This window comes from Cricetulus griseus, chromosome 4 (genome assembly GCF_003668045.3).
Source record: "Cricetulus griseus strain 17A/GY chromosome 4, alternate assembly CriGri-PICRH-1.0, whole genome shotgun sequence".
Classification (NCBI taxonomy): domain Eukaryota; kingdom Metazoa; phylum Chordata; class Mammalia; order Rodentia; family Cricetidae; genus Cricetulus; species Cricetulus griseus.
Window position 1 is genome coordinate 98,627,293 of NC_048597.1, and position 24,510 is coordinate 98,651,802.

At 45.4% G+C, this 24,510-nt stretch overlaps 1 protein-coding gene across 7 annotated transcripts in view; it reads left to right on the forward strand.

Moving 5' to 3' along the window:
* The window catches only part of Med13l (mediator complex subunit 13L), a 204,711-nt gene extending 182,104 nt beyond the window's left edge, over positions 1-22,607 (forward strand). For 4 of the 7 annotated variants that reach the window (XM_027414168.2, XM_027414167.2, XM_027414171.2 and 1 more), the window contains 13 exons: positions 349-572; positions 2,507-2,699; positions 3,369-3,786; positions 4,401-4,620; positions 5,708-5,896; positions 6,405-6,628; positions 6,739-6,908; positions 9,088-9,246; positions 10,278-10,454; positions 11,375-11,532; positions 13,912-14,073; positions 16,521-16,633; positions 18,010-22,607. In XM_027414168.2, the coding sequence (XP_027269969.1) occupies positions 349-572; positions 2,507-2,699; positions 3,369-3,786; positions 4,401-4,620; positions 5,708-5,896; positions 6,405-6,628; positions 6,739-6,908; positions 9,088-9,246; positions 10,278-10,454; positions 11,375-11,532; positions 13,912-14,073; positions 16,521-16,633; positions 18,010-18,142 (2,540 nt within the window). In that variant the 3' untranslated portion in view covers positions 18,143-22,607. Of the gene's footprint in view, positions 1-348; positions 573-2,506; positions 2,700-3,368; positions 3,787-4,400; positions 4,621-5,707; positions 5,897-6,404; positions 6,629-6,738; positions 6,909-9,087; positions 9,247-10,118; positions 10,455-11,374; positions 11,533-13,911; positions 14,074-16,520; positions 16,634-18,009 lie in introns of those variants that run through there. The other 3 variants (XM_027414169.1, XM_035443271.1, XM_027414172.2) reach the window with 3 other exon arrangements.
* The last annotated feature ends 1,903 nt before the right edge of the window (positions 22,608-24,510 follow it).

The window sequence follows — 24,510 nt, forward strand, 5'->3', positions numbered from 1 at the left end:
CAAAGGAGCTCTACCTCAGCCATGGTGCCTGCCCATCTGGGCTTGTGCATTTCTCTGCCTCCTGCTCCATGGCAAGGATCCCAGACTATGCTGAAGCACACTGAAGCGGTGCTGCCTGCAAAGTAAATGTGACTTGCTGTCTTTTGCCCTGCCTCTCCTTGGACCTTTCTAAGATGTTCTGACTCTTGTGAGGCTCTTCATTGGAGCCCACTTAGCTGATTGCAGGAGCACCCCAGAACATGTAAAAGGCCCCCATGGCTCAGACACACGAGTCAGAACATCAGGAACTGCCATACTGTCTAGCATGGAAGAGACTGTGTTCCTTCCTAAATAGCAATGTCATTCCAGGTTCGGAAGAGTCTCCTGAGCCACTGCCCATCCCCACTCTGCTGGTAGGCTACGACAAGGAATTCCTGACCATCTCACCCTTCTCCTTGCCCTTCTGGGAGAGGCTGCTCTTGGAGCCCTATGGGGGCCACCGCGATGTTGCTTATATTGTGGTGTGTCCAGAAAATGAGGCCTTGCTCGAAGGAGCCAAAACTTTCTTCAGGGACTTGAGTGCTGTATATGAGGTGAGTCGGTTGTGGGGCTACCTCCTTAATGTGGGGCCTTTTGTGTGGCTGTAACTGAAGGAATGAACCTGGAGGTAGTTCTCAGGAGTGTTTATAAATACAGAGGAAGTGTGGAGTTAAACTGTTGTTTTCTGTCTTTGTTTTGCTTTTTGGAGGAATGTCACTTCCCCAAGGCTTTGTATTTATTAGATTGAGATGGCTAGCCTCACCACATACCTAAAATTCTATCCAAGGGTTTCCACATACCAGCTGTGGGCACATGCTGACTGGGGAGGAAGAGCTTTAAACCCAGGAGGCACACACACTCTTTGTAACTTACGTTTTGGCTATAAGAGTTCCTAAAAGTAGTACTAAAAACACCTTGAAAATGTCTGAATTGAAGGATATATTTAATGGGTCATGCTTCCCATGAGTTTTAACACTACATTCATCCTAATACTAGAATTTCGATATAGATTAAAAATATAGTAACCATATTAATATGAAAACCATGAACATAGTTTTGCATCTTTAGTATATAAGTTCCTTTAATTCTGAAAAGTTTGATTCCTGGATCTTTGAATGGTAGGTACATGTATGTTTTCTGCTGAAGTGCAAATGCCCTCACTAGTAGTCCCAGTGCCTGTGTGTTGGCAGCATGAAATGAAACTGGCATTTGCTAATGTGCTTAGAATGCTGGCAAGCACCTATGAGCCATGCAGAAGTGTGCATAAATAAGATGCCTAGCTGAACGTAAAATATATTCTAGGACAGGGGTCACTGTAAGTGAATAGATGAACATGGACTAGTGGTGAACTGAGGGCATGTTAATTTCATACGTGCATTGACATCTGTTAAGCTATGGCAGAAACCCTTGGATATGTCACTTTTGACCATTGCCGGTCTATGGGTATAAAGCACTGTCAGACATCTTGAATGACCCTCTCTAGCTCATTCCAAAGCTTGCAGCTCACTGGGTCTGTTTATCTGTTTAGATGTGACACTTTTGCTCTTAAGGAGCCTGCTGATAGTAGTCCCTTCTGCTCATGGAGGTGTACTCTGAGAGTGCTGGATTGCTCAACTCTCTTGGTCTGCTTTCTGTTGCTGTGATAAGACACTGACCAAAAACAACATTGGGAGGAAAGGGTTTATTTCAGCTTACAAGTTACAGTCCTAGGGGCTGGAAAGATGGCTCAGAGGTTAAGAGCACTGTCTGCTCTTCCAGAGGTCCTGAGTTCAACCACATGGTGGCTCACAACCATCTGTAATGAGATTTGGTGCCCTCTTTTGGTGTGCAAGCAGGAATGCCAGAATACTATATACATAATTAAAAAAAAAAAAAAAAGTTACAGTCCTTCCTGGAGGGAAGTCAGGGCCGAAACCTGGAGTCAGAACTGAATCAGAGAGCAATGAGGAATGCAGCTTGCTTGTTCATTTTCTCTGGCTTGCTTAGCTGCCTTTTTATGCAGCCTCTACAGTGGCTGGGCTCTCACACATTCATCATTAATCAAGAAAATGCCCCACAGGCCAATCTGATGGAGGCAATTCCTCTATTGGGATTCCTTCTTCCCAGACATGTCTAGGTTTGCGTCAAAATTAACCAGCAGGGTGAGCCTTCACCTCAGCAGCTCTAGTAAGGGAAACATCCTGGCCAAGCAGAAAGCTCCCTTCTCACAGTGGATTCTCCCCACCCCCATGAGTACCCTGGAGAGAAGGGTCTCCACTTCTGATTCTTTGACAGTGTACAGTACACATGCTGCAGCAGTGGCTCTGCCTTTTTAGAGGACCTCACCAGGGTTGGAAGGACAGAGCAGTTTCAGGGGACAAGATGTCTGCCAGGGAAGGCCAGCTGTTATTGCTGGTTGGCTTGCATGTGGTTGACTAAGGACAGGGGGAGTGTTTGCATGCATCTGTGAAGGGTGGCTCCTGTCAGTGACCATCTTATGTGCTGTCAGATGTGTCGGCTGGGACAGCACAAGCCCATCTGCAAAGTGCTCCGTGACGGGATTATGCGTGTAGGGAAGACAGTGGCCCAGAAGCTAACAGAGGAGCTTGTGAGCGAGTGGTTTAACCAGCCTTGGAGCAGCGAGGAGAATGACAATCATTCCAGACTCAAACTTTATGCTCAAGTTTGCCGCCATCACCTAGGTAAGTGATAAAGTAGGACAGTCCTGTCCCTTCCCTCCCCTGGCAAGTCCACCATTCTGTTTCTTGGCTCGCGATATTTGGTTTTTGTGTTCTGGGTAGGGTTTCTCTGTGCATCCCTGGTTTACCTGAAACTTGCTATACAGAACTGCACCTGCCTTCTGAGTGTTGGCACTGAAACAGTGCTGCCATGCCAGGCTAAATCATGATTTCTATGTGGTATATGTTCTTTAAAGTTGCTTACTGGGGTTATACATGTTTATAGCCATTTTGAAAACTGCAGCATTACTTGGTATTAGCTGCATAAGCTTGAAGAAAACCTTCAGAGCTTGTAAAGATGAATATCCATGGTGTACTTTATGACTGTGGGGCACATATCCATGGTGTGGTGTATGATGATGGGGCACATATCCTTGGTGCACTCTTTGACTGTGGCACACATGCACAGCTAAGTGGGTCCAGTTCTCAGTGACATCAGATAGGAGACTTGTTATGACTGATTTCTTTTCTGTCTCTTCCAGTAAGCCAATTGTAGAATTGACAAGTTGCTTCGTGTGCATTTATTTAGTCTTGTGCAGACATATGGGTTTATATTAAAATGTGGTGGCAGTATTCAGGGAGTCCAGTGTGACACTGCTGAGTGTCACTAAGATTATTTTTGTCTTCTTCCAGCACCTTATTTAGCCACTCTGCAGCTCGACAGTGGCCTGCTGATGCCACCTAAGCACCAGAGTCCACCAGCAGAAGCACAGGGACAAGCCACGCCTGGGAATGCTGGGTCTTTACCTTCCAGTGCAGGCTCAGTAGCACCCCCAGCTGGCAGTTCATTCAATCCCACCTCCAACAGCTCTGCAAACCCTGCAGCAAGTAGTTCATCTGCTTCCTCTGGGCCGCCAGGCTCCTCGACTGCCTCTGCTTCAGGCATCACTCAGATGAACACTACCTCTTCTTCAGGATTCAGTGGTGGTGTTGGAGGGCAGAACCCCAATACTGGGGGCAGCTCTGCAGATCGAGCTCCAGGGAATGTGGCTTGCGGAGACACTGAGCCTGGGCAGAGCTCCGCCCAGCCTTCACAGGATGGACAAGACAGGTGTGTTTGTTTCTCACCAGCCCAGAGTGGGGCTTCAGTTTGGACACCCTCCCTCCACCTCCATCCCTTGCATACATACTTCAAGAGTAGAGTGCTCCTTTCATTCTTGCTAGTAAAAAGTGGCACACATTGATCTATTGGTACATTAAGAGCCGGAACGTCTAATTAACATTCTTATTATTGAGTTCATTAGGTAGTATTGTTATAAAACCTTTGTGTGCAGCATAAGCACAGAAAACAAAGGAGTAGAAGAAGACAGCTCCTGTTTTAGAGCATCACAGACTGAGTATCCAGGCTCTGAAGTGCTCAGGACCAGACATGTTTGAAGAGTTTTGAATTTGGGGATATGCACATAGGCTCTACTAATCAGCATTCAACACCTGAAAATCCAAAACCCAAGATCCAAAAGTTTTGGGCATCCCAGCAGCTTTTGGGTTTTGTTCTGCTGTTTCCCATTTTGTCTTGAAGATATTGGGCCTGATGTGTGATACACACCCATACCGTTGTATTAGATCTGAACTTGGTGCCTGTGAAGTCAGTGTGCTCTGTAATTGATTTGTTTGATAGAGTTTGTCTTTGCTGTGAGAGCCTCATACCTGACTCTCTCTCTCCAGTGTTACAGAAAGAGAGAGGATAGGAATCCCCACAGAGCCTGACTCTGCAGACAGCCATGCCTACCCTCCAGCTGTCGTCATTTACATGGTGGACCCCTTCACCTACACTGCAGAGGAGGATTCCAGCTCTGGAAACTTCTGGCTGTTGAGCTTGATGCGCTGCTACACGGAGATGCTGGATCACTTACCCGAGCACATGAGAAGCTCGTTCATTCTCCAGGTGGCTATCCACAACTTGTTGTCTATGCTACTGTTTCTATGAGACAGAGTTCTCAGTCCTTTGAGGTGCAAGTCCAGGAGCCTGTAAGAGAACTGTGCTCCTTCAGGGCTCCTGTCCTCTAGATTCAGTTACCATTTCCATCCTAGTGTGTTTCTGCCCCTTGTCTCGGTCACACAGTTAGAATGCCAAGGTTCTTTTTCCAGTTAACACTTGAACACCTTTCCAGTGTCACTTGTCATAGAAGTACTTTCTTGTCTTGAGACGGGTCTCCTATGGCGCTGAGGCTAACCTCTGGCTTCCAGTGCCCCAGCCTCTCCAGTACTGAGACTGTGGGCCTGTGCCACATGGCTCAGCATATGTTACATGTTTGGCCATTCTCATGTCGGTCAGCATTTGGTGTGCACTCACTTTTTCCACTGGTGTAAGTGAAACTTATAAACATTCCAGTGCATTGTATTATATTCTAAGTCATGTTTAAAAGTGGATACTTAAATCTAGCCACTGATGAATGCCACTTTCCGAAAAGCTTGTTCTTGTTTCTCAGCAGTGGATGAGCATGCCTGTTTCCCTGCACCTTTGCTAGTTCCGAAATGAAGTGATTTTTAAGCGTTTTGTGCGATGGAAATGGTTCGTTATCATTTTATTGGAAGTTGTCTTGTAGAATGCAGGGACTGAAGTTAAAGTGAACAGAACAGATTGTTGATGGTTTGTCATTATCTCAAAGTCTGAGTCCCATGCGATTAGATACTACTGCAGCATGCTATGTCAGATATTCTACACATGGAGCTTACCTTAAGATGCAGGGTTAAAGGATGAGGGGGGTGGGATAGGAGGTTGAGGATTTATGCCCTCAGTGGAGTGGGACAGTTCTCAAGGAGACTGGCTTACTGATATTAGCCTTCTCAATTGGCTGATGGACATTTGAGGAACAGTGTTTATTTCACTGGGATGAATTAGGGTATAATTATATTTGACATCTGCATGTGGCAGAGTTAAGGGGGTCCCTCTAGCCATAAACCCACCACTTCTCATTTTGTAGCTGTCTGCTTTGTGGTGTTTTGAACTGACTGTTGCTTGCATCTTGTAGATTGTGCCTTGCCAGTACATGCTGCAGACAATGAAGGATGAACATGTTTTCTACATTCAATACTTGAAGTCCATGGCATTTTCAGTGTACTGCCAGTGCAGGCGCCCGTTGCCTACACAGATCCACATTAAGTCCCTCACGGGCTTTGGACCTGCAGCCAGCATTGAGATGACCCTCAAGAATCCGGAGGTGAGTTTTGGAGGCAGAGATCTCTGCAGAGAGCCATCTTCTGCTGTAATATGAACCGCAGCACCTCTCCTACCTCCCTGCCTAGAGCCATGACTCTGCATCTTGCCAATCCCTGAAGTTTGATGCCTGTGACTGCAGACCTTCCTGGGGCTGTGTATAATGGATCTTACTGTGGTTTCAGTTTCTGCTTTCCTAGTGCCTATTGACATTGGGCAAGCTTACTTTCTAATATAGTAGTTTCTTTTAATCAAACATTGGTGGCTTATAGCATTTACTAGATAGGTGTTTTAAACAGCTAAGCCACAGGGCCCCATAGTTGTTGAATTCTAACAACACTTTTGCTGTCTGTGTTGTCATTGCTAACTGTATATTTAGTCCTGGAGAGGGAATGGCGGGAGCCTCCTGTTGTCATTATTCCTTGTTTTCTTCCTCGTCGTTGCTCTGGGTTTTATTGTAAATGATGTCTTGATTGGCCTTGTGCTGATACTGAACTTGATTCTTATTTCAGCGGCCCAGCCCAATCCAGCTTTATTCCCCTCCCTTTATATTGGCCCCAATCAAAGACAAGCAGACAGAACCAGGAGAGACTTTTGGTGAGGCGAGCCAGAAATACAATGTACTCTTTGTGGGCTATTGTCTGTCTCATGACCAGCGCTGGCTTTTGGCATCCTGCACTGACCTCCATGGGGAATTACTGGAGACCTGTGTTGTAAACATTGCTTTACCAAGCAGGTGAGAACCCTTGCTGTTGTGTTCACTTCTGTTAACTCTGTGGGGATGGCATGGATGTGTGCTTTAGAAATGGACTGTGTGTCTTACCAAGTGACAGCTGATTCGTGTAGGACCCTTCCTGTTTCTGTCTCTGTCAGGTCACGGAAGAGTAAAGTGTCCGCGCGTAAGATTGGGCTGCAGAAGTTATGGGAATGGTGCCTGGGGATTGTCCAGATGACATCTCTGCCCTGGAGAGTCGTCATCGGCCGCTTGGGGCGTCTTGGCCATGGGGAGCTTAAAGGTGAGCAGTCCCTGAAGCAGGTGCAGGGACAGAGGTGACTGAACTGATGATGGCAGCTGAGCATGCAGGGCCTTAAAGTTGCCCCAAAGACCAACCTTGATGACAATGATTGTTTTATATAAAGGGAGAAACCAGGGTTTAAAAGCTTCTCTGTAGCCCCCATCACTTACACAATAATATTCAAAATGTAAAACAGGAAACATGTTTCATTAGTATGAAATGGTAGTTTAATTTCATAGTATTACATATTAAGACAGTAAACAGAGTAAGTCTATCAGAGTATAGGAGACTGTTAAAGTCATATGTAAGAATAGCCTTCAGGGCTGGAGAGATGGCTCAGTGTGTAAGATGCTTGCTGTAAGCGTGAGGGCCCAAGTTGGACCTCCAACAGATTCCTTATGTGTGGGTGCAGCTTCTGACATCACTAGGAGACAGTCTCACAGAAGACTCCCCAGGCCTCTGACTCATACAGTCACCCCTTTCCACAGTGTTCCCTGAGCCTTAGGTGCAGGAATTGTTTTGTAGATTAAAGTCTTACCAGTATGACTGCTTGGACATAGAATTAATTAAAGAAGAAGACATACATTGAAAAGTAGCCTGTGGTTAGTAGAGTGGGCAGTGTCCTTGTTAAGGGCCAAGAGTATAATTTCATTTTGCAAAGCAAGTGATCACTTTGAGGCTCTGCAGTTCTGCCAGTGTGAACAACCATAAGACAATACCTACATGAATGGCTGTCTGTGAACAGAATTCTATTTACAAAAACAGGTGGTAGGCAGGATTTGGCCCCAGACTGTACGTAGTTCACACCAGCTCCTGTGTTAGAGTGTGTGCACTATTTGACTACAGGAAGCGCAGCCAGGTACTGTGGAAATCCCTGGGATTAAATCTTTGAGAGAGACAGAGCCCATGTGCAAGCTGCTGCTATAAGAAGGCAGATCAGCACTCAAAGTTTCAGACTCACAGGCATGTGTGTACACACACTGCAGTGCGTGCCAGACCAGGGGTGGGGGAATTGGGGGAGCTGTCTTCTAGTCACACTTGATGTTGTGGACTGGGAGAAAATGGGGCCTTTTCATTTTTTAAACAGCACTTCTCTTAGAAGCAGTCTGCTATCAGTAGCCAGGAGGTTAATACACTAGGGGATTCCGCCCTTCATTTCTGTCAGATTGCCTCTCTTCCTCCCTGGTCTGCTTCATAGTCAATCTTCTTTCTTAAAGGCTTTCAGCTATTCATAACCCTTGGGAAGGGGAGGGAATAATAGAAAAGAAGCAGGGGGTGAACGTGTTGTCTGTTGCTTGGTGTTTCAGAAAATGATTCAGGCCCTTTCGGTGCATGACTGTGGGAAGGGGTGTACTCTCCTTCCTTGCCCCTTAAGGGGAGAGCCTGAGTATGGCTGGAGGAGCACATAGTCACTTCCCTGCTGACCTGGGCTCCTCCTTTGGGAGCCATGGTTTGAGTGAGGGCAAACAGAGGCCTCAGCTTCCAGGTAGCCTTGGTGTCTGCTGTTTAGCTGCCAGTCTTGTCAGAAAGAGGACTGTCTTCCTGATGCATTGTGACACTCAGGTCTGTCTGATATCCTGCCATTATAAGACATTTTCTTCATGTTCTCAGCCACTTTTCCCTCTCCCACTTCAGTGTGAATTTCATTAGAAATATAAAGCACACTGCCCTGCACTTCCCTGGGAGGGAGAATTGCATGACTTTAGAGATGCCTGCGTTGAGCATCAGGAACTCAGTGAGAGCACTGAGAGCAGAAGCTACATAGACCAGGACTCAGCAGTGCTTAGACACAGTGCCCTTCTGTTTAGGGGCAGTGAGCAAGTATCAGAGGGAAGTGCTGGTGGGGTAGTGAAAGAATCAGACCCTGAAAAAAGAATGGCTAGCACAGGCTAGCCCAGCCAGCAGAGACCTTAGCATTCAAGGCATTTTAGAACTTGAATCTTCCAGGGTCTGTTGCGGGCCCTCAAAGGACACTCTAGACAAGATGGCAGCCTATAAAGAGCAGGCCTTTGTTTCTGCATTAATACAGTGAAGTAGAAGCCAGGAAATAAAGGACTAAGTGGAAAGCCCCACTCCCTTTAGGACAGGGTCACACCAGTGACATTTCCAAGCAGAATTGACAAACATCTAAAATACCATATGAACCCCTAAAGACTGTGTCTGTGATCTCTGACTTCAGACTGGAGTATCCTCCTTGGAGAATGTTCGCTACAGACAATCAGCAAACAGCTCAAGGATGTGTGCCGGATGTGTGGGATCTCCGCTGCAGACTCTCCTTCTATCCTTAGTGCCTGTCTGGTTGCCATGGAGCCCCAGGGGTCCTTTGTAGTGATGCCAGGTAAATTGTCTCTTGTCAGTTAACATCAATTAGGTATTTTATCAGTCCAATGTAATGCATAAGTATTTCATCTCTAAGAGATGCTTGATTTAGACCTAGAAAATGGGACCATCTGATACCTTCCTAGGGAGGACTTAATTATTGTTGACCACAGCTTAAGTCTGGATATGAGTGAAAACAGGTAAATCCACAGCTAGTGAGTGTTGTCTAACCCTAGTCTCTTGGCATCCTAGGATTTTACCCTCCAAAAAGCTTCTAGACCCCAGTGTGGTTCCCAGTGCTGTAGCTGAGAATGAATAATAAAGAAAAGAGAAGAGCACTTAACACAAGGTTGGACATAGGTTAGCTCAGTGAGCTTTAGAAATGCAGCTGGCTTGTGGGGAGCAACAGCTATTTGCTGACTGCCCCTAAGCACTTCTACACGGTTAGGTCTGCTTTACACTTCAGATAACAGGAAGTCAGGAGAGTGACCGAGGATAGGCTTCAGTACAGGACAGTGGCTGGACCATGCTTCTTTTACTTCAGCTCACCTTGGTTGCCATCAGTAACTGGGAAAGTTTACATGACTTTTAGATGTTTCTGCCCTCATTTATGAAGTAGAGACAATTGCTGTGACCTCAGGGTGGGTGTGCTGAGCAGTGAGACATGTGAATGGAGCTTAGGACAGACCAGTATGTGATAAGTTTTGAGTATAGGGTTAGTTAGAGTGTTAACTGCTGTCACGTACAACGGTGCTTTTATAAATTGTGAGTTCAAAGTTGGAAACAATGCTGAGAGGTCAGTATTAGGGTTTTAGTTTACATCTTAGATAAGTAATCTACAAAATATTTGGTGGACTGCATCAGGTTTAACTTCACATTTCTGGTGTGAAGGTCAGGCCATCATCACTGGTGTTCTCCATCGGGTTCTTTAAGGACACTTAAGGAACTGGGGCAGCCTTGAATGCCTGTCCCTGAGACTTTGTATCAGGGGAGAGCCTCCTTCTGGGGATGTGGTATGCAGGGCACACTGACACACCCTGCTCTTGAAAGATGCCGTCACAATGGGCTCCGTGTTTGGCCGAAGCACTGCGCTGAATATGCAGTCGTCTCAGCTGAACACACCTCAGGATGCTTCCTGCACCCACATCTTGGTGTTCCCGACATCATCAACCATCCAAGTGGCTCCAGCCAACTACCCCAATGAAGATGGCTTTAGTCCCAACAATGGTGAGTGGAAGGCACAGTAGTAGGTAGAAAGTGTGGGGTGGTGGATGCTGCAGGCTGTTGGATGTTGTAGAGGTGTCCTAGAAACCACAGAGAGGAGATGCAGAGTCTCAGGACCACCTGGGTGAACTGCTCTCTGTCTGCTTGAGTGTGGAGGGCATGGCCGTGTGAAGATGCAACCTTCCTAGCTCACTGTAGAGATGCAGTTTACCGGAGACTAGCTCCGTATCTGATCATTCTTAATGGAATTCTGTTGGAATACCTTTATGGGATTGAAAGATGATCATATTTTTGTAAAATGCTCATTTTTTGTGATGTTCTTGGATTTTAATTACCTACCAGTATTCATGTTTAATAGGGAGGGGAAAAGATACTAAAATGTGACTATGTCAGCTTCACTGAAGTCTCAATTCTGTGGGAATGGAAGGGCTCATGACAAGTGTCCATGGCATCTAGGTATTTGGTGATAGTTTACCTCCACTTTTCTCTTCCAAATTTCCCATGAGTGCACCCTGGTTTTGAAGTGTGAGAGGGAGAGCATCCCCCAAGGAACAGTGCTTTGATCTGCTTTGGAATGGGCTCCTCCCATGTCAGGACTGGCTCCTACCTGTTTAGCTGGAGTCTGCTTGTTGCTGGATAGTGCCCACATTGACCTTGCAACATTCGAGCTGCCCCTTGAACTGTCTTTCATCTTTTTATTTGTGTTTAGAGCTCTAAGGAGTTGGGGGCTTTCTCCATTGTATTTTTATTTAGTTAGCAGGTCACTGGAGAGAAAACGAAAGGACAGCTTGTAGCACTTGTATGCAATAAATGCCTGTTAGGTATCTACACCGTCCCTGTAGCAGGTGAAGATTAGCAGAGCATGATATACTAAAGTGGAATATGGTTACTTCTTAATTTTCCTGTGTTTTTCTCCCCTCTAGATGATATGTTTGTAGACCTTCCATTCCCAGACGATATGGACAATGACATTGGCATCTTAATGACTGGGAACCTCCATTCCTCTCCCAACTCCTCCCCGGTTCCGTCCCCAGGCTCTCCCTCTGGAATCGGTGTGGGCTCTCACTTCCAGCACAGTCGGGTAAGGACTATAGGAAGGAGGTTGTTGAGAACCACCCCAAACCTCAGGAAAGTCATCACCACCAACCGCCATGCTTTGACTACACACACCTCTCTCCCCAGAGGTTGAGATCTCTGTGGGCCACTGCCTTCTAGCCCATTTTGGAAAGCAGGGGTTTGGAAAGCAACATTCTGACATTCCTAGTACACCTCTTCATTAGAAAGTTAGTCTTCTGGTGTGCTAGACTCTCAGTGGTGCTCCTGCCTGCAGCTTTGCTTGGTTTTGGACGGCAGGGGAGGTTGGAGGGCTGAGAAACTGCAGGTGCATGCTGTCCATCCCAGCCTCCCCAAGAAAGGTTTGATAATTTTTTTCTTAGCATTTTGCATCATCTTAGATTTTTATAAGGCTTTTAATAAGAAGCAGATGGGCACAGATGTTGCTCAGCCTGTGCAGTGTTCTGAGTTGAGGAACTCCCTGCAGCACGTGACTGTCTGTGAGGAATCGGTGGCCTGTGCCCACTTGATTTCTCTTGTACAGTCCTAGCCTTGCTGGCAGCAGCCTTGGCAGTGTGGAGATCCACCCAGTGTATAGTTTACACATGTGTCCAGGTCACTGCTTCAGGTTAGTGGAGAAGCCAGAGCTCAGCGTTAGCCTAGTCTCCAAATGCCTTGGACTAATGGAGTATTAAAGTCAAAGGCTGCCCCCATAGCTCATGTCAGCATTGTCCCCACCAGTGACTCAGGCCTCACAGCTGCTTTGTACTTTTGATAAAGGTTCTTTGGGGGATTAAATCACTGAGAAGCTGCTGTCTGTTGTCTGCCCTTGAGCAAGTGCAGCAGCCCTGTACGCACTTACTCCTAGAGGGGACTGTGTTGCCAACACTGTAGTCACTTACAAGTGATCAGGAGATGGAAGACTTAGCGCTTAGTTTAGTCATGAAACAGCTGAGGGGACAGGACCATGTAGAGCCCTCAGTCATCACCTGCCCTATGCCCCTTTGGGAGGAATGTCTAGGTGGTTTTTTTTTGTTTTGTTTTGTTTTGTTTTGTTTTTATGGCTTTTGGCCAAGGAGTGACAAGCAGTTTGTTCCCTGGAGGTTATTTTGACAGAAACTGAAACCACAGATTTTATTCTGAGCAGTTTGAATGAATATTCCTGTGACTTGGTGCACCCTGGCCTGCAGAGAACCCCAGTCATGTGCTCACTGCTGTCATTCATTTTAGCATTTGTAAAGCCTTACCTGTTGCTAGTAGTAATGTTTATTTAAAAAGGTGCATGCATTTTCTCCCTTTCTTGGAGCCTGACTGTTGCAGTTTAAACAGCTCTTTTTGAAACTAGTTGGGTGGCCATTTTCAATCCTGAGCCACTCAGCCTGGTGACTCCAGGATGCTTTTAGGAGTTCTTTTTTCTAAACTGTTTATCTCTAGTTAAGTCATTACATAGGACTGTGTGTGTTCAAGGTGGCAGCAAAGGCTGTTGTTTGTTTTACAGAAGGCTCAAGTAGGCTTGTCTTGAAGTCTGATTCTCCTACTTTAACCTCCCTACCTCCTAAGAGTATAGATTGCATGCACATATATGTGTGTGCATGTGCTACTGTCCCGACTTGGCTGTTTTCTCTTTTTTTGTTTTTTGTTTTTTGTTTTTTTTTGAGACAGGGTTTCCCTGTGTAGCTCTGGAGCCTGTCCTGGAACTAGCTCTTATAGACCAGGCTGGTCTCTAACTCACAGAGATCCACCTGCCTCTGCCTCCTGAGTTCTGGAACTAAAGGTATGTGCCACCACCACCCAGCCTTTGCTGTTTTTCTTTAGCGATCATAATTTTATTTTTTATTTTTTCCAGAATCAGAATTGATAGGATTTGATGTAGTAAGTAATTAAGGATCATGTTCTTTCTCTAAATAGAAGCCATCCAGAAAGGAACTGATCACATCACTTACTATTACTTGTGCTAAAGGCACCTTTTATATTCTGGATAACCACCAAAGGGTGGAAAGTGCTGGAGTAAGGCACTCTAGACTCTGAGAGGTGCATGGCATGCTCCACCAGAGTGGCAGGAACACACTACCCTATGGACTCTGGTGTGTAGTCATTAGTTCTCATCCAGGCTAGGTGATGATGGAGAGTTCTGGTGACGGTTGGTAAAAGGGCACCTGAGGTCTTCCATCTCACTGTGTTGTGGCATAAAACCCTAGAGCAGGTGGCTCACCTTGCTGTTCCATAGTTTTTGTCAATGCACAGTTGGCTGCAGAGACTTGTGTATTCCCTGTCATATTTCTCAGCTGCCAGGGGTGATGGTGGGATATGCTGCAAGCAAGGGACATGTCACTAGTGTGCAGAGTCGAGAGGAAAGCCACGGTGAGCTCCTGATGATGTTCACTGTGCTTTGGGCCTTGTTTTTTAGAGCCAGGGCGAGCGGCTTCTGTCTCGGGAGGCCCCAGAGGAGCTCAAGCAGCAGCCACTAGCCCTTGGGTATTTTGTGTCAACTGCCAAAGCTGAGAACCTCCCGCAGTGGTTTTGGTCATCGTGCCCCCAGGCCCGGAACCAGTGCCCTCTCTTCCTAAAGGTTGGTGTGATGCTTTCTGAGTCTCAGAGTGATCATTGGCTCATGTTTTTATGTGGTTTGAACTAGAAATTTTCTGCTAGCTGCCACAGTCTTTTTCTACTCATTTCTCTCATGTCACTTATACTCTGAGGAGATTTTAGTTACAGGAGAATGGAATCTGGGAGAGGTACCCAAACCTGCTATTAAGAAGTGAGTCTACAGCCGGGCCTTGGTGGCGCATGCCTTTAATCCCAGCACTCACATGTCTGTGAGTTCCAGGCCACCCTGGTCTCCAGAGCGAGTGCCAGGATAGGCTCCAAAGCTACACAGAGAAAGCCTGTCTCGGAAAAAAAAAAAAAAAAAAAAAGTGAGTCTACATTAACCTGTAAGTTCAGGAGCTGCATGTGACTTAGCCTGATGCTCTCCCGGTCAGTACTGGTGGCCCCTGTGACCTGCAGCCCAGTTGCACACTGGCACTGTCCTCCATGAAGCACAAAACTGGGGTCAGTCAAGCCTTTCACATCCATGCTTGTTCTCCTTGGATGGCTTTCAGAACCTATCAGTCCAGATCTTAAAGCTTTAAAACAAGACCCCAAACTTGAAGAGTGTGAAAGAACCTAGAATGTAATCCATTTCTTACCTGCAGGCTGGCAAAGAGTCACAGGTTTGAGAGTATACCCTGGTGGTAGAGCCGTGGAGAGGACGACTCATGACAAGGGAGGGTACTGAGTAGTAACAGCCTTGAACTCCTCCGTGGCACAGCACACCTCCAGCTGTCTGTATGTTGGCAAAAGTGAAGAATGGCCTATGCAGTTGGAACATGCTCATGCCAAGCTATGAAGGGGGCTGAGGTGGGAGAGTCATGTGAGTTGAAGCAAACCTGAATAGCACAGCAAAGCTCAGAGCAAGCAAACAAAATGGCTGTGTAAAAGAGGAGGAAAAGCTAAGTGCCCATCAGTAAGGCTGACTGAACCAACCCTGCAGCCTCACCACACAGTGCGGATGGCTTTGTGTGCCTGTTCTATGGAGTGGAGGGTCACCTTCAGTAACCTGTGAGATGCAATATCTCCCAGAGACAGGGGAAAGGGAACCCAAACATACTTGGGAGCCGAAACAATGTTCCTAATGACTTGTAATACCACACATCATGGAGTTCTGTAGTTTTTAAAAATTGGACTCAGTAGTCTAGATTGGTTCTTCAGTACAACCTGGGAGCAATGACAGCTTGGCTACAATAAATGCCCGTGTTGCAATGATTGTGGTTCCTAATTATTATTTATTGTTCAAGATATCTGAGCTCATTGAAAAACTGATTGCAGACCCAAAGTGGGAAAGAAATATTCAGACTGTAAGCAGATAACATTTTTGTCTCCCATCAAAGCAAGGAATTTCCCTGGGACGATTAGGTCCCTTAGTGTGATTCTACAGGGAACAGTGCATCATCACTCAGAGAAACGCCAGGCATAAACAGTCATGGAAGGTTGTCCTGGAGCAATCTGCTCATCTGAAGGTTGAGCATGAAGGGAATGGGCTGTCCCTTCACAGAGTTTAGTCTCTGCCACATTGCAGCAGAGCCTTTTGCTGCACTCTGACTGAAAGTCTTCAGCTCTCATGTGGAAGTGTTCCTGTATGCCCAATCTGGAGATGCACTCTTAATTGAACCTCCGGATTGAACAATTGATTTGTGAGGAATATGAAAGGTGGAACCATGATACAAACCAGCCACATCCAACTGTAGAGCCTTTGACGCTCCTTAATCATTTCCAACATACGCCAGGTTGGCCCATGATTGGAGGAAGGAAGAGAAAGCTTCGAGATTATCAGGGGAGATTGACCGTAGCCTATCAGTTGATACAAGGGAACCTTGCGTTTGTGTTGTGTATGATACTTACTACTGTTCTTAGAAGTTCTTGTCTGTAAGCTTTACATCCTAAATTTACAAGGGAAATGATATAGTAATTGGTTTTGCTTTAAAATACTCCAAAAGGAAAAAATATGTAATGAAATGACAAGTACTGGTCATTATTCTAGCTTTGGTGACGGGGCACATATCCTCACATAGGAACAACTGTTCTGTGTGCTTGACTTGTGGCCAAGCCTAAAGATGAGAGTTCAATCCTGGGTTCCACATGATGGAAGAGGAGTACTGACTCCAACTGTCTTCTGACCTCCACATGTGTGCTGTGGTATGTGCAAACATGGCATGCACACACAAAATAAATATTTTTAAAAGAAGCAAACAAAGTAGGTTAAACCAGGAAGAGAGGCCCCTGAAACTGGCTTTAATCCTAATTCTAGGACGTGGTGCTGTGTCACAAGAGGTGACTGAGCAGTTGGCGCTCTTGGGCACATAGCAGCCTGACTCTACAAGACTGAGGAGCTATGGCCCAGCAGCTGGAGCCTTGGTCATTCTTCTCTGTGTTGTTCTGTACCTGGAAATGAATGAGTGTTCTTTGTTCTTTCCACAGGCTTCACTCCATCACCACATCTCTGTAGCACAGACAGATGAGCTCCTTCCTGCCAGGACCTCTCAGCGGGCTCCACACCCTCTGGACTCCAAGACCACGTCTGATGTTTTAAGGTAATTTCCAACTGAGGCAGCACTGCCGTCTATCGTGAAGTGATGCTCCTTCCTCCTTGCTTCCCTCAGTGTGCTAGTACAGAATGATACTCATAGAGACACTTCCTTTTGTGCAGAGCAGTGGTGTCCAGTCATCCCTGAGCTGTTATCCCCACTTGTGCTAGGACAGGCAGTGTGTGCAAGGAGGTGATGGGAGTGTCACACCTGGGGTGGAGGGTCAGTTAGAAGACAATGTCCAGGAACTGCTTCCCATCAAAAACACTTTTTTTTACCTTCCCTGCCATAGACAGATACACGTCATTGACTAGAACATAAACTCTGTGTTGCAAAATGTATCCCAGAAGCGTGGGATATTTTTAGCACAGCATAAAATTTTGTCCTGTGGATCTGGTATAATGGTGCATTCCTGTAATCCCAGAACTTGGAGGAGGAGGCAAAAGAACCAGGAGTTCAAAGTTAACCTCAGCTGCTTATTGAGTTCAAGGCCAGAGTCTAGCCTGGGCTACACAAGACACTGTCTGTGGATATGTGCCCATCTGGGCATGTGGGTGAACATGCCTATGTCTTCCTCAGTTTACTCTCCACCTTACTCTGAGACATGGTCACTCTGAGACCTGGTCTCACTGAGCCTGGAGCTCAGCAGCCGGCCAGTGAACTCCTGGGACTTACCTGTGTCCACATCCTCTGATCCCTCACCCCACCCCCACTGTTGGCTTATAGATGCGCACTCTTGCGCCCTGCTTTACACAGATTCTGGGACATAAACTCAAGTTCTCCTGTCACTAACTGAGCCATCTCCCAGTTCCATGACCAGATCTTAAAAACAAAACAAGCAAGCCAGAAGTGTCAGGTGTCTTGAGAAGATGCATAAGCTCTTCCCAGTGTTCTCTCACGGACAGTAGTTTGGAAATGAGAGGGAGATAGAAGCCTCATCTGTAAGCCCTTGGCTTCCCAGCTCTCTGGTGGAACACAGAACAAGGGGCCTTGTGGTGGGTAAAACGTGTTGTGTAGCCAGGATCCCAGAGCTGAGGTGGCTAAGGCTGTGACCAAGAGTGATAGGGAGACCCTGTCCACCTCCATTTATTTTTCAAGTGACTACAACAGATTAACATTGAGAAACTGGTAAGGCCAAATGTTGGTAAAATAATTGGTACATTCTGTTCAATTCAGTATTGCCAGTATATTCTTATTGTGGCATTTAGCCAACATGAAACATTCAGACTTGCCTCATCGTAATGTTCAGTGGCCTCATGACCCTGGTGGCCGCCATGGTTGGACAGTGCAGGTGTGAAGGAATGCAAGGTGGGCTGTACTGGCTTCGAGTCTAACCCCAAGCCTTATGGCTCAGAAGCTGACTTCTGTGTTCTCCCTGGCAGGTTTGTACTGGAGCAGTACAATGCCCTATCCTGGCTCACGTGCAATCCGGCCACCCAGGACCGCACTTCCTGCCTTCCCGTCCACTTTGTGGTGCTCACGCAGTTGTACAATGCCATCATGAACATGCTCTAACTGGGAAGCGCTTGTCCCTCTGCCTCAGCTCCTCCCGCAGCCTCAGCCAAGGAGCCTGCTCCACTCTACAAATGCCCGGCCTTTTTCAGATCACTCCCCACAGCCCTGCACTGTGACGCCTTCTGAGCAGGCTCATGCTCATTCTGCAGTGTTCATTGCCACAGTGACTCCTTGATGTGTCTCAAGAGGACCTGAAAATTTCCCTAGGAAGGGACTTGAGCCAATGTGTGATGTGTGCAGCCTGCAGTCACCAGGAAATGGTGGCTGTTGGTGACTTAAGAGGGAAACAGAAGACACACTGTCCTTTTGCACAAGAGTCTGCTCTCAGCCTCTGTTAGTGTCAGTCTGTCCAGCCCTCTGGATGCAATCCTCTAGCCAATGGTGGATGCCTGTGGGTCACCCGGACTCCATAACCTGGGACGCGTCACAACTAAGAGCCAGCTCCATCCAGTACAGGATTTAGTACTGGGGTCTCCACCTCTCCAGCCTGTCAGGAGGGCTTTGGTTGGCAGCACACCTTTGTAGACACAGGAGGTCTGGAGACAGCTGCATTTGTTTATTTATTTTTTGTTTTGTTGTAAGGTTTTTGCAACTTTCTTTTTTTCTAATCTTGAGGACCAGGTACAGTCGCTGAAACCCACCAAGACCCACCATAGGATTCTCTGACTACATACCTCTGTCCTAGAAGCCAGAAAAGGAGTGAGAACAAACTGGGGAGACCATGCCTGAAAAGCAGTGTAGTCATAACCACCCAGCAGTAGACGCTGGTACAAACCATCAGGGTCCGAAATGTTCTGCTGTGCTATGTGGCCCGCGTTTGTGTGAATTACACTTGTATACAAAGGCAGTCAGGCTCAGCCCCAAGCTGGAGGCAAGGACCTTAATCACTTCTCTATACAGTCACATGGAAACACCTTTTCTAGAGAATTCTTACAGAAACCCAGGTCTCTTCTTTCATTAGATCAAAAGGGATTCGTGTACATATCACAACCCAAAGTGTTTGTTCAAAACACTTTGTAACAAAACCAGTTACAAACATGGTGATTTTTTTTCTGGACCATAGGAATATTGTTTCAAAGAAATAGTACAACTCAACCATTAAATCAGTACTTGAAGCTGAGCCTCTATGTGGGACTTTAAAAAAAAAATGCCTTTTTAAAGCATTAACAGCTGATTGAAGTATTTTTGACTCCCCCTCCCAGACCTTAGGGTTGACTTTGAAGCCCTGTTTCTAGCCCTTATGTTGTATGTTTCTGTCTGCGGGTAGTGGATGTGGACTGGCTTCCAGAGTCGCCTGGCGGGCACTGAGCCCGGCTTCCGTGGGAGAGTCCTGCAAACTAAGTTCTTCCAAGAGACTTTCATGTCCTGGTTATTAACAAAGAAAAAAAGGAAAAAAATGTAATAATTGATATGATTTTGTAAAAGTATTTTTCTTGAGATAATCTAACGTTTAAAACATTATATTAAATAACACATGGTGGGAATGTGAAAGCAGAGAAATAACTTGTAAATGGGTGATTGTTCTCTGTCCCACCAGCTGGGGGGGGTTGACTTTCCAATGTATAGCTTAAAAAAATCTGATCTATCAAACCATTTGTATCTAATGTGTACAGTGTAAAATTGACTTAAAATACCGCAGTGCTATTTTTTCTTATCAGAGAGGAAACCCTCAAGGCCTTTTGAAGAACGTAAGATGATGGGGATGTAAACTTGTATAGAGTCACCCCGGTGAAAACGGACTGTAAAGTACATATTTGTAATCTTTTACCACTTGGGGTTGCTTTTTCTCAGAATTCATCAGAACTTTGAATATCTCTCTCTCTCTTTTTTTTAAATGGGCTGTTTTTACTGCAGGGGCTTTTCTTCCCTAGAAACCCAACTCTACACAGAAAAAGAAAAAAAAAAGGAAAAAAAAAACACAAAAAACCAGAAAAACACTATAAAAAGTTTTAAAAGAAGGCAGCAAAGGGTAGTTTTCATCTGGTGTCTTTTATTTAAGTTTTTTAAGTTAAGAAAAGCTGGTGACATATTTATACGTTTTTGTGCAAAAATAAATGAATGGCAATAGATTTAAAAAAATCTTATTATGTACTTCTGTGTGAAAAAGTCTGTATAATATTTCCCTTAAATATGCATTATTTTACTTGTGAGTTTTTTACAGAATTAATCTGAAATGTACAAGCCCTGGATTTGCTACAGAGTGAGAAGTTATTTTATTTTTTTTTATTTTTAATTTTGGAAATTCTGCAGAAATCAGAAGTCCTACCATGGTTTGAAATGGGGAGGTGGGAGGGGAGCAGGGAGGGCTTGACGGCATGCCTGTATGTATATTTCAGAGCCTTTTTTAAATGTAAAAGCTGTACATTTCTGGGAAGTTCTGATTTTTTTTTGTTTCCTTTTTCCTTCAAGCATTTTTGCAGTGAGCTTCTTTTATATATAGCAGGCAATTGGAAAGAATACAAAAATATGTGATGTTCATTTAAGAACTACAGCTCAGCGCTGGTTCAATACACTAAAGACTTTGATAAAAAGAAACAATGATAAAGGCCTCCATTTTAAATGTCATTCATATATACCTTGTGGATGAGAGCTATATACTTTTACACACTTTTTTAGAGGAATAAATTATTGAATTACTGAAACTTTGAGTGTCTTTTTCTCTCCCACCTCTCTCTGTGCTGAGATCACACTGTGCAGGTGTATGTAGTGTAGGTAACACAGACCAGACAGCGCTTGGCCTATAAAGTGCTTATGGGCTGTATTACCTGCTACCCCAGCGGCTCTTCCTAACCCTATTGTGTCATTATTCCCAGGTCAGGATTCAGATGCGGCCAGCACAGGTGCCCTAATGTTTAGGCTATCTTGAGCAGGTCAAATCTGATGGTGTTTTGTCCTGGGATGTTTGTGAGGAACCTAAGGACAAGTTACAAAGTCCGTTTGCATTTTCCCTCTTGCTCTCCTGACACACAGGCTGATGACAGTAGTTTGCCATTTGTCATGCTACATGCAAGCCCTGCTAAGCACACACCATCCACTGTGATTTTTTTTTCTCTCTCTCTCTTCAGAAGGAAAACCCACTGATGCTAGCGGAGTCTTAGGGGTTTATTCACTGTCCTGTCCCATTTGAAATCTTACACTACACAAAATGGGGGAACCCCTGGCCTTGGCAATGCTTACAGTAAAAATTAGAACAAATTTGAAGAGACTTGTTTTTCGTGGTCCTCCATCAACTTCAAACTCTGTTCTCAATGTAACCATCTCCAAATTTAGACAGCAATCTGCTGGTTTGACTCCCAGTCACTTCATTTGCAGTGAAGGATGAGGGAGTCCCATGAGAAGCAAACCAGAAAGCTGTGCACCCCCAAAGGCAGAGGAAAGCAAGGCCAGTTTTGGTTAGCGCCATCACTGCCATCTATGTACGTGTTTCACAGTGTGCAGTACTAGCCCACACAACACACTTCCCAGATCTCTGTAACCCAGGGTCTCCACACTAACCAGAACTGGGCGGTTATGTGTGCCTTCCTCGGCTCACACATCCAGTCATGATTTACCTGATCTGATTATCGCTGACTTTATTCCTATGGGAGGTGAGATGATTCAGCATGTTGCTAAACCAGAGGTGGCAGAAAGGTTTGTTGAATGCATTGAGACAGACATCTTGACCATCAGCCATTGATCCCGCCATCTGCATTGCTCAGTGCAGTTCCCACCAGCCCTTCCACATCACCTGTGTGGTTTTACATTCCTGCCTCTGGGACGTCATGGGGCAAGGGATTTCTCACCAACTGGTATCAAAGAGTAGAAGGCCTTTGGAAACTGCTCTTCATCAATAAAAGGATTGACAGGCAAATGAGTTGGAAGACCATCTACTGAAACCAAAGTCACATACTGAGCTCAGTCTGCTGTGGTCATGACACTGGTCACTGCGAAACGTAGCTGGAGTCTCCTTGTGCAGGGGTCTCACTAAGGTGTGATTTCTAATGTGTCTCACTACATGTTCTAGGTGTCACAAGCGTCTCATTTTCATCTCCACAGAAAGTCACTAAGAGTTACTGTTTCGTGTTACTAACGACAGAGGCACTAAGGAAAGCCTGTGGTACCTGATAGTTATTAAGAATGTGAGCTGTGTCCTGGACCTCCAGCTTTGCTTCCTAACTAGGTTAACCAATCTCACTCCACTTTGCCTAAAATCCTTGAGTTTTAAAACATCTTTTCTTTTTGACTCCACTTCTGGCTACAACTCTAATGAAGCAAATGAGACAGAAACCAATGAAGAATACTGTTTAGCATCCAGGAGGCAGGCTGAAGAGGGCTATGTGCTTTCTCTTTGAAGTGAATTAGCCCAATGGGTTGCATATTACTCGGTGTTTGAATTCCAGATGGAGACACCAGGGCTTACTAGATGATGGAAATCCCAGATGAAGACTCCTGCAATGGTCTCATTTCATTCTTTAAAAAAAAAAAAGGAAAGTGACAAAAGCACACTAGGTCTTCATGGTTGGCTAACATTACATGCGTTGGACTGATACCAACATGGGCGCCTGAAGTCCCCAAGGACTCTCAGCTGAATGACCACCACCCTGCTTTTATGCCCTCATGGCCCTGCCATTGATCAGGCTTGTTTCAGTCTCACTTCCCCCAGGAAGCTGGATGACACTCAGGAACATTGGTCACCCCAGGTGAACACCAGGAGCTCTGAAGAAATCTACACAGGAAGGGCCTCTCTGGCCACCTAGGGAAGGCCATGGTAGCAGTTTAACATGTAAACTATCAACCACTGTCCCCTTACTACCAAGTGAACTCTGACTTTGTTCACCAGGGCTCTTGGAGTGTTGTTTTCGTAAATGTCCTGTCTGGGCCTCTCAAGTGCAAAACTTGCCTGTGAAGAAGGTGGCACCTGCATGGCTGCTTTCAGCCTGATAGTTCATGGATCACTGCAAAGCTAAGAAAGCCTTGGCTCACCTGGCACAGAGTCCGGTTCTTGCTTGCCTGCGGCATCAACTTGTGACGACTATCCGGTCACTTATGACAGAGGAGTGTCCTTACCTTGGACCAGGACTACATGGCACTTTTGGAGGAGGGGGCTCAGAAAAGGAGAGATTCAATTGGTTTCTTCTTTCTTGTGTTTTATTTTAATAAAGTATATATATTATATATATATAATTTATTTTTATATTATGTTCATTGGTCTTTTGCCTGCAGGTATGTCTGTATGAGGGTTCAGAAGGCTTGGCACTGGAGTTATAGATAGGTGTGAGCTGCCAAATGAGACCAGGTTAAAAGCCAGTGCTCTTAACTGCTGAGCCATCTCTTCAGCCCTTCTTCTTGTGTTTCCTATTTGACAGTTTTGCTTGAATTTAAGGGGGAGGCAGGTTTGTCCTGTGTCTTTCTATGCAGTTGTGTGGCACCCTCAATTTTGAGCCTCTTCTTTGGGGTAGAGTGCACACTTGCATGCACCTAATATGATGAATGCATTTTTTCATCGTTGATTTTTTTCCAGCAGATCCCTGTTTCTTAGTTTTGACTTTTCCCACATAGCTGCATACTAAGACACATGACTTTTCTGCATTGTCTCCTTATCTATCCTGCTTTTCTCCCATTTTATTCTTAAGAGTTTTGTCTGGTGTCTTGAATCTTAATTGCCTGCTCAATTTATTGTCACTTTCGATATACAGGCATTTGAAGCCTGCAGCTTCAGGGATGGGGAAGCCCTCTTCAGACTAAATTCGGTATTCTTGAATTTTCCAGGAGGTCTTCATACCACTTTCTTTGTGTCAGCTTCCCAGAGGCGTTGAAAGTGGGGGGAATCAGACATGTGTTTAAGTTGATCTTGCTGGTCAGGTTACACTCCTAATTCTTTTGTATCCCTCATTAAGGAAAGTTGTCTTTGGGTTTAAATATAAAACCTGTTGAACTAGAATATTCTTGCACCACACTGTAATCTGTCAATGATGGGTTTTTATAGGCATCCCCTCTCAAAGGCCTCTTTGTGTCGTAATTTAGGGACAGTTGTCAACAGAGATGGGGTGTGACTTGACAATTTCTAGTAGCTATCTTTAAAATGTAGAGAAATAGGTGAAATTCACTTAACAGTATATTTTATGTTACCCAATGAAGCCAGATTCTTCTGTTTCTACATGAAGTCAGTGTAAAGCCCGGTGGCATCTAACTAATACCCCTTCTTTTGCGGCTAGCCTTCAAAGGCCTATGTTGTCACAGTGCTCCTAGGTTTGGTTGCTGATTTGAGTTAGTCAGGGGATGCTATACTGCTTGTTTTTTAATTTAAATTATAACTAAGTAGTCTTCAGTTGCATGCCAACTTCAAAAGACTCGGTACCCTCTCTTGGCCAATGGTTGGCCGCCTGTGG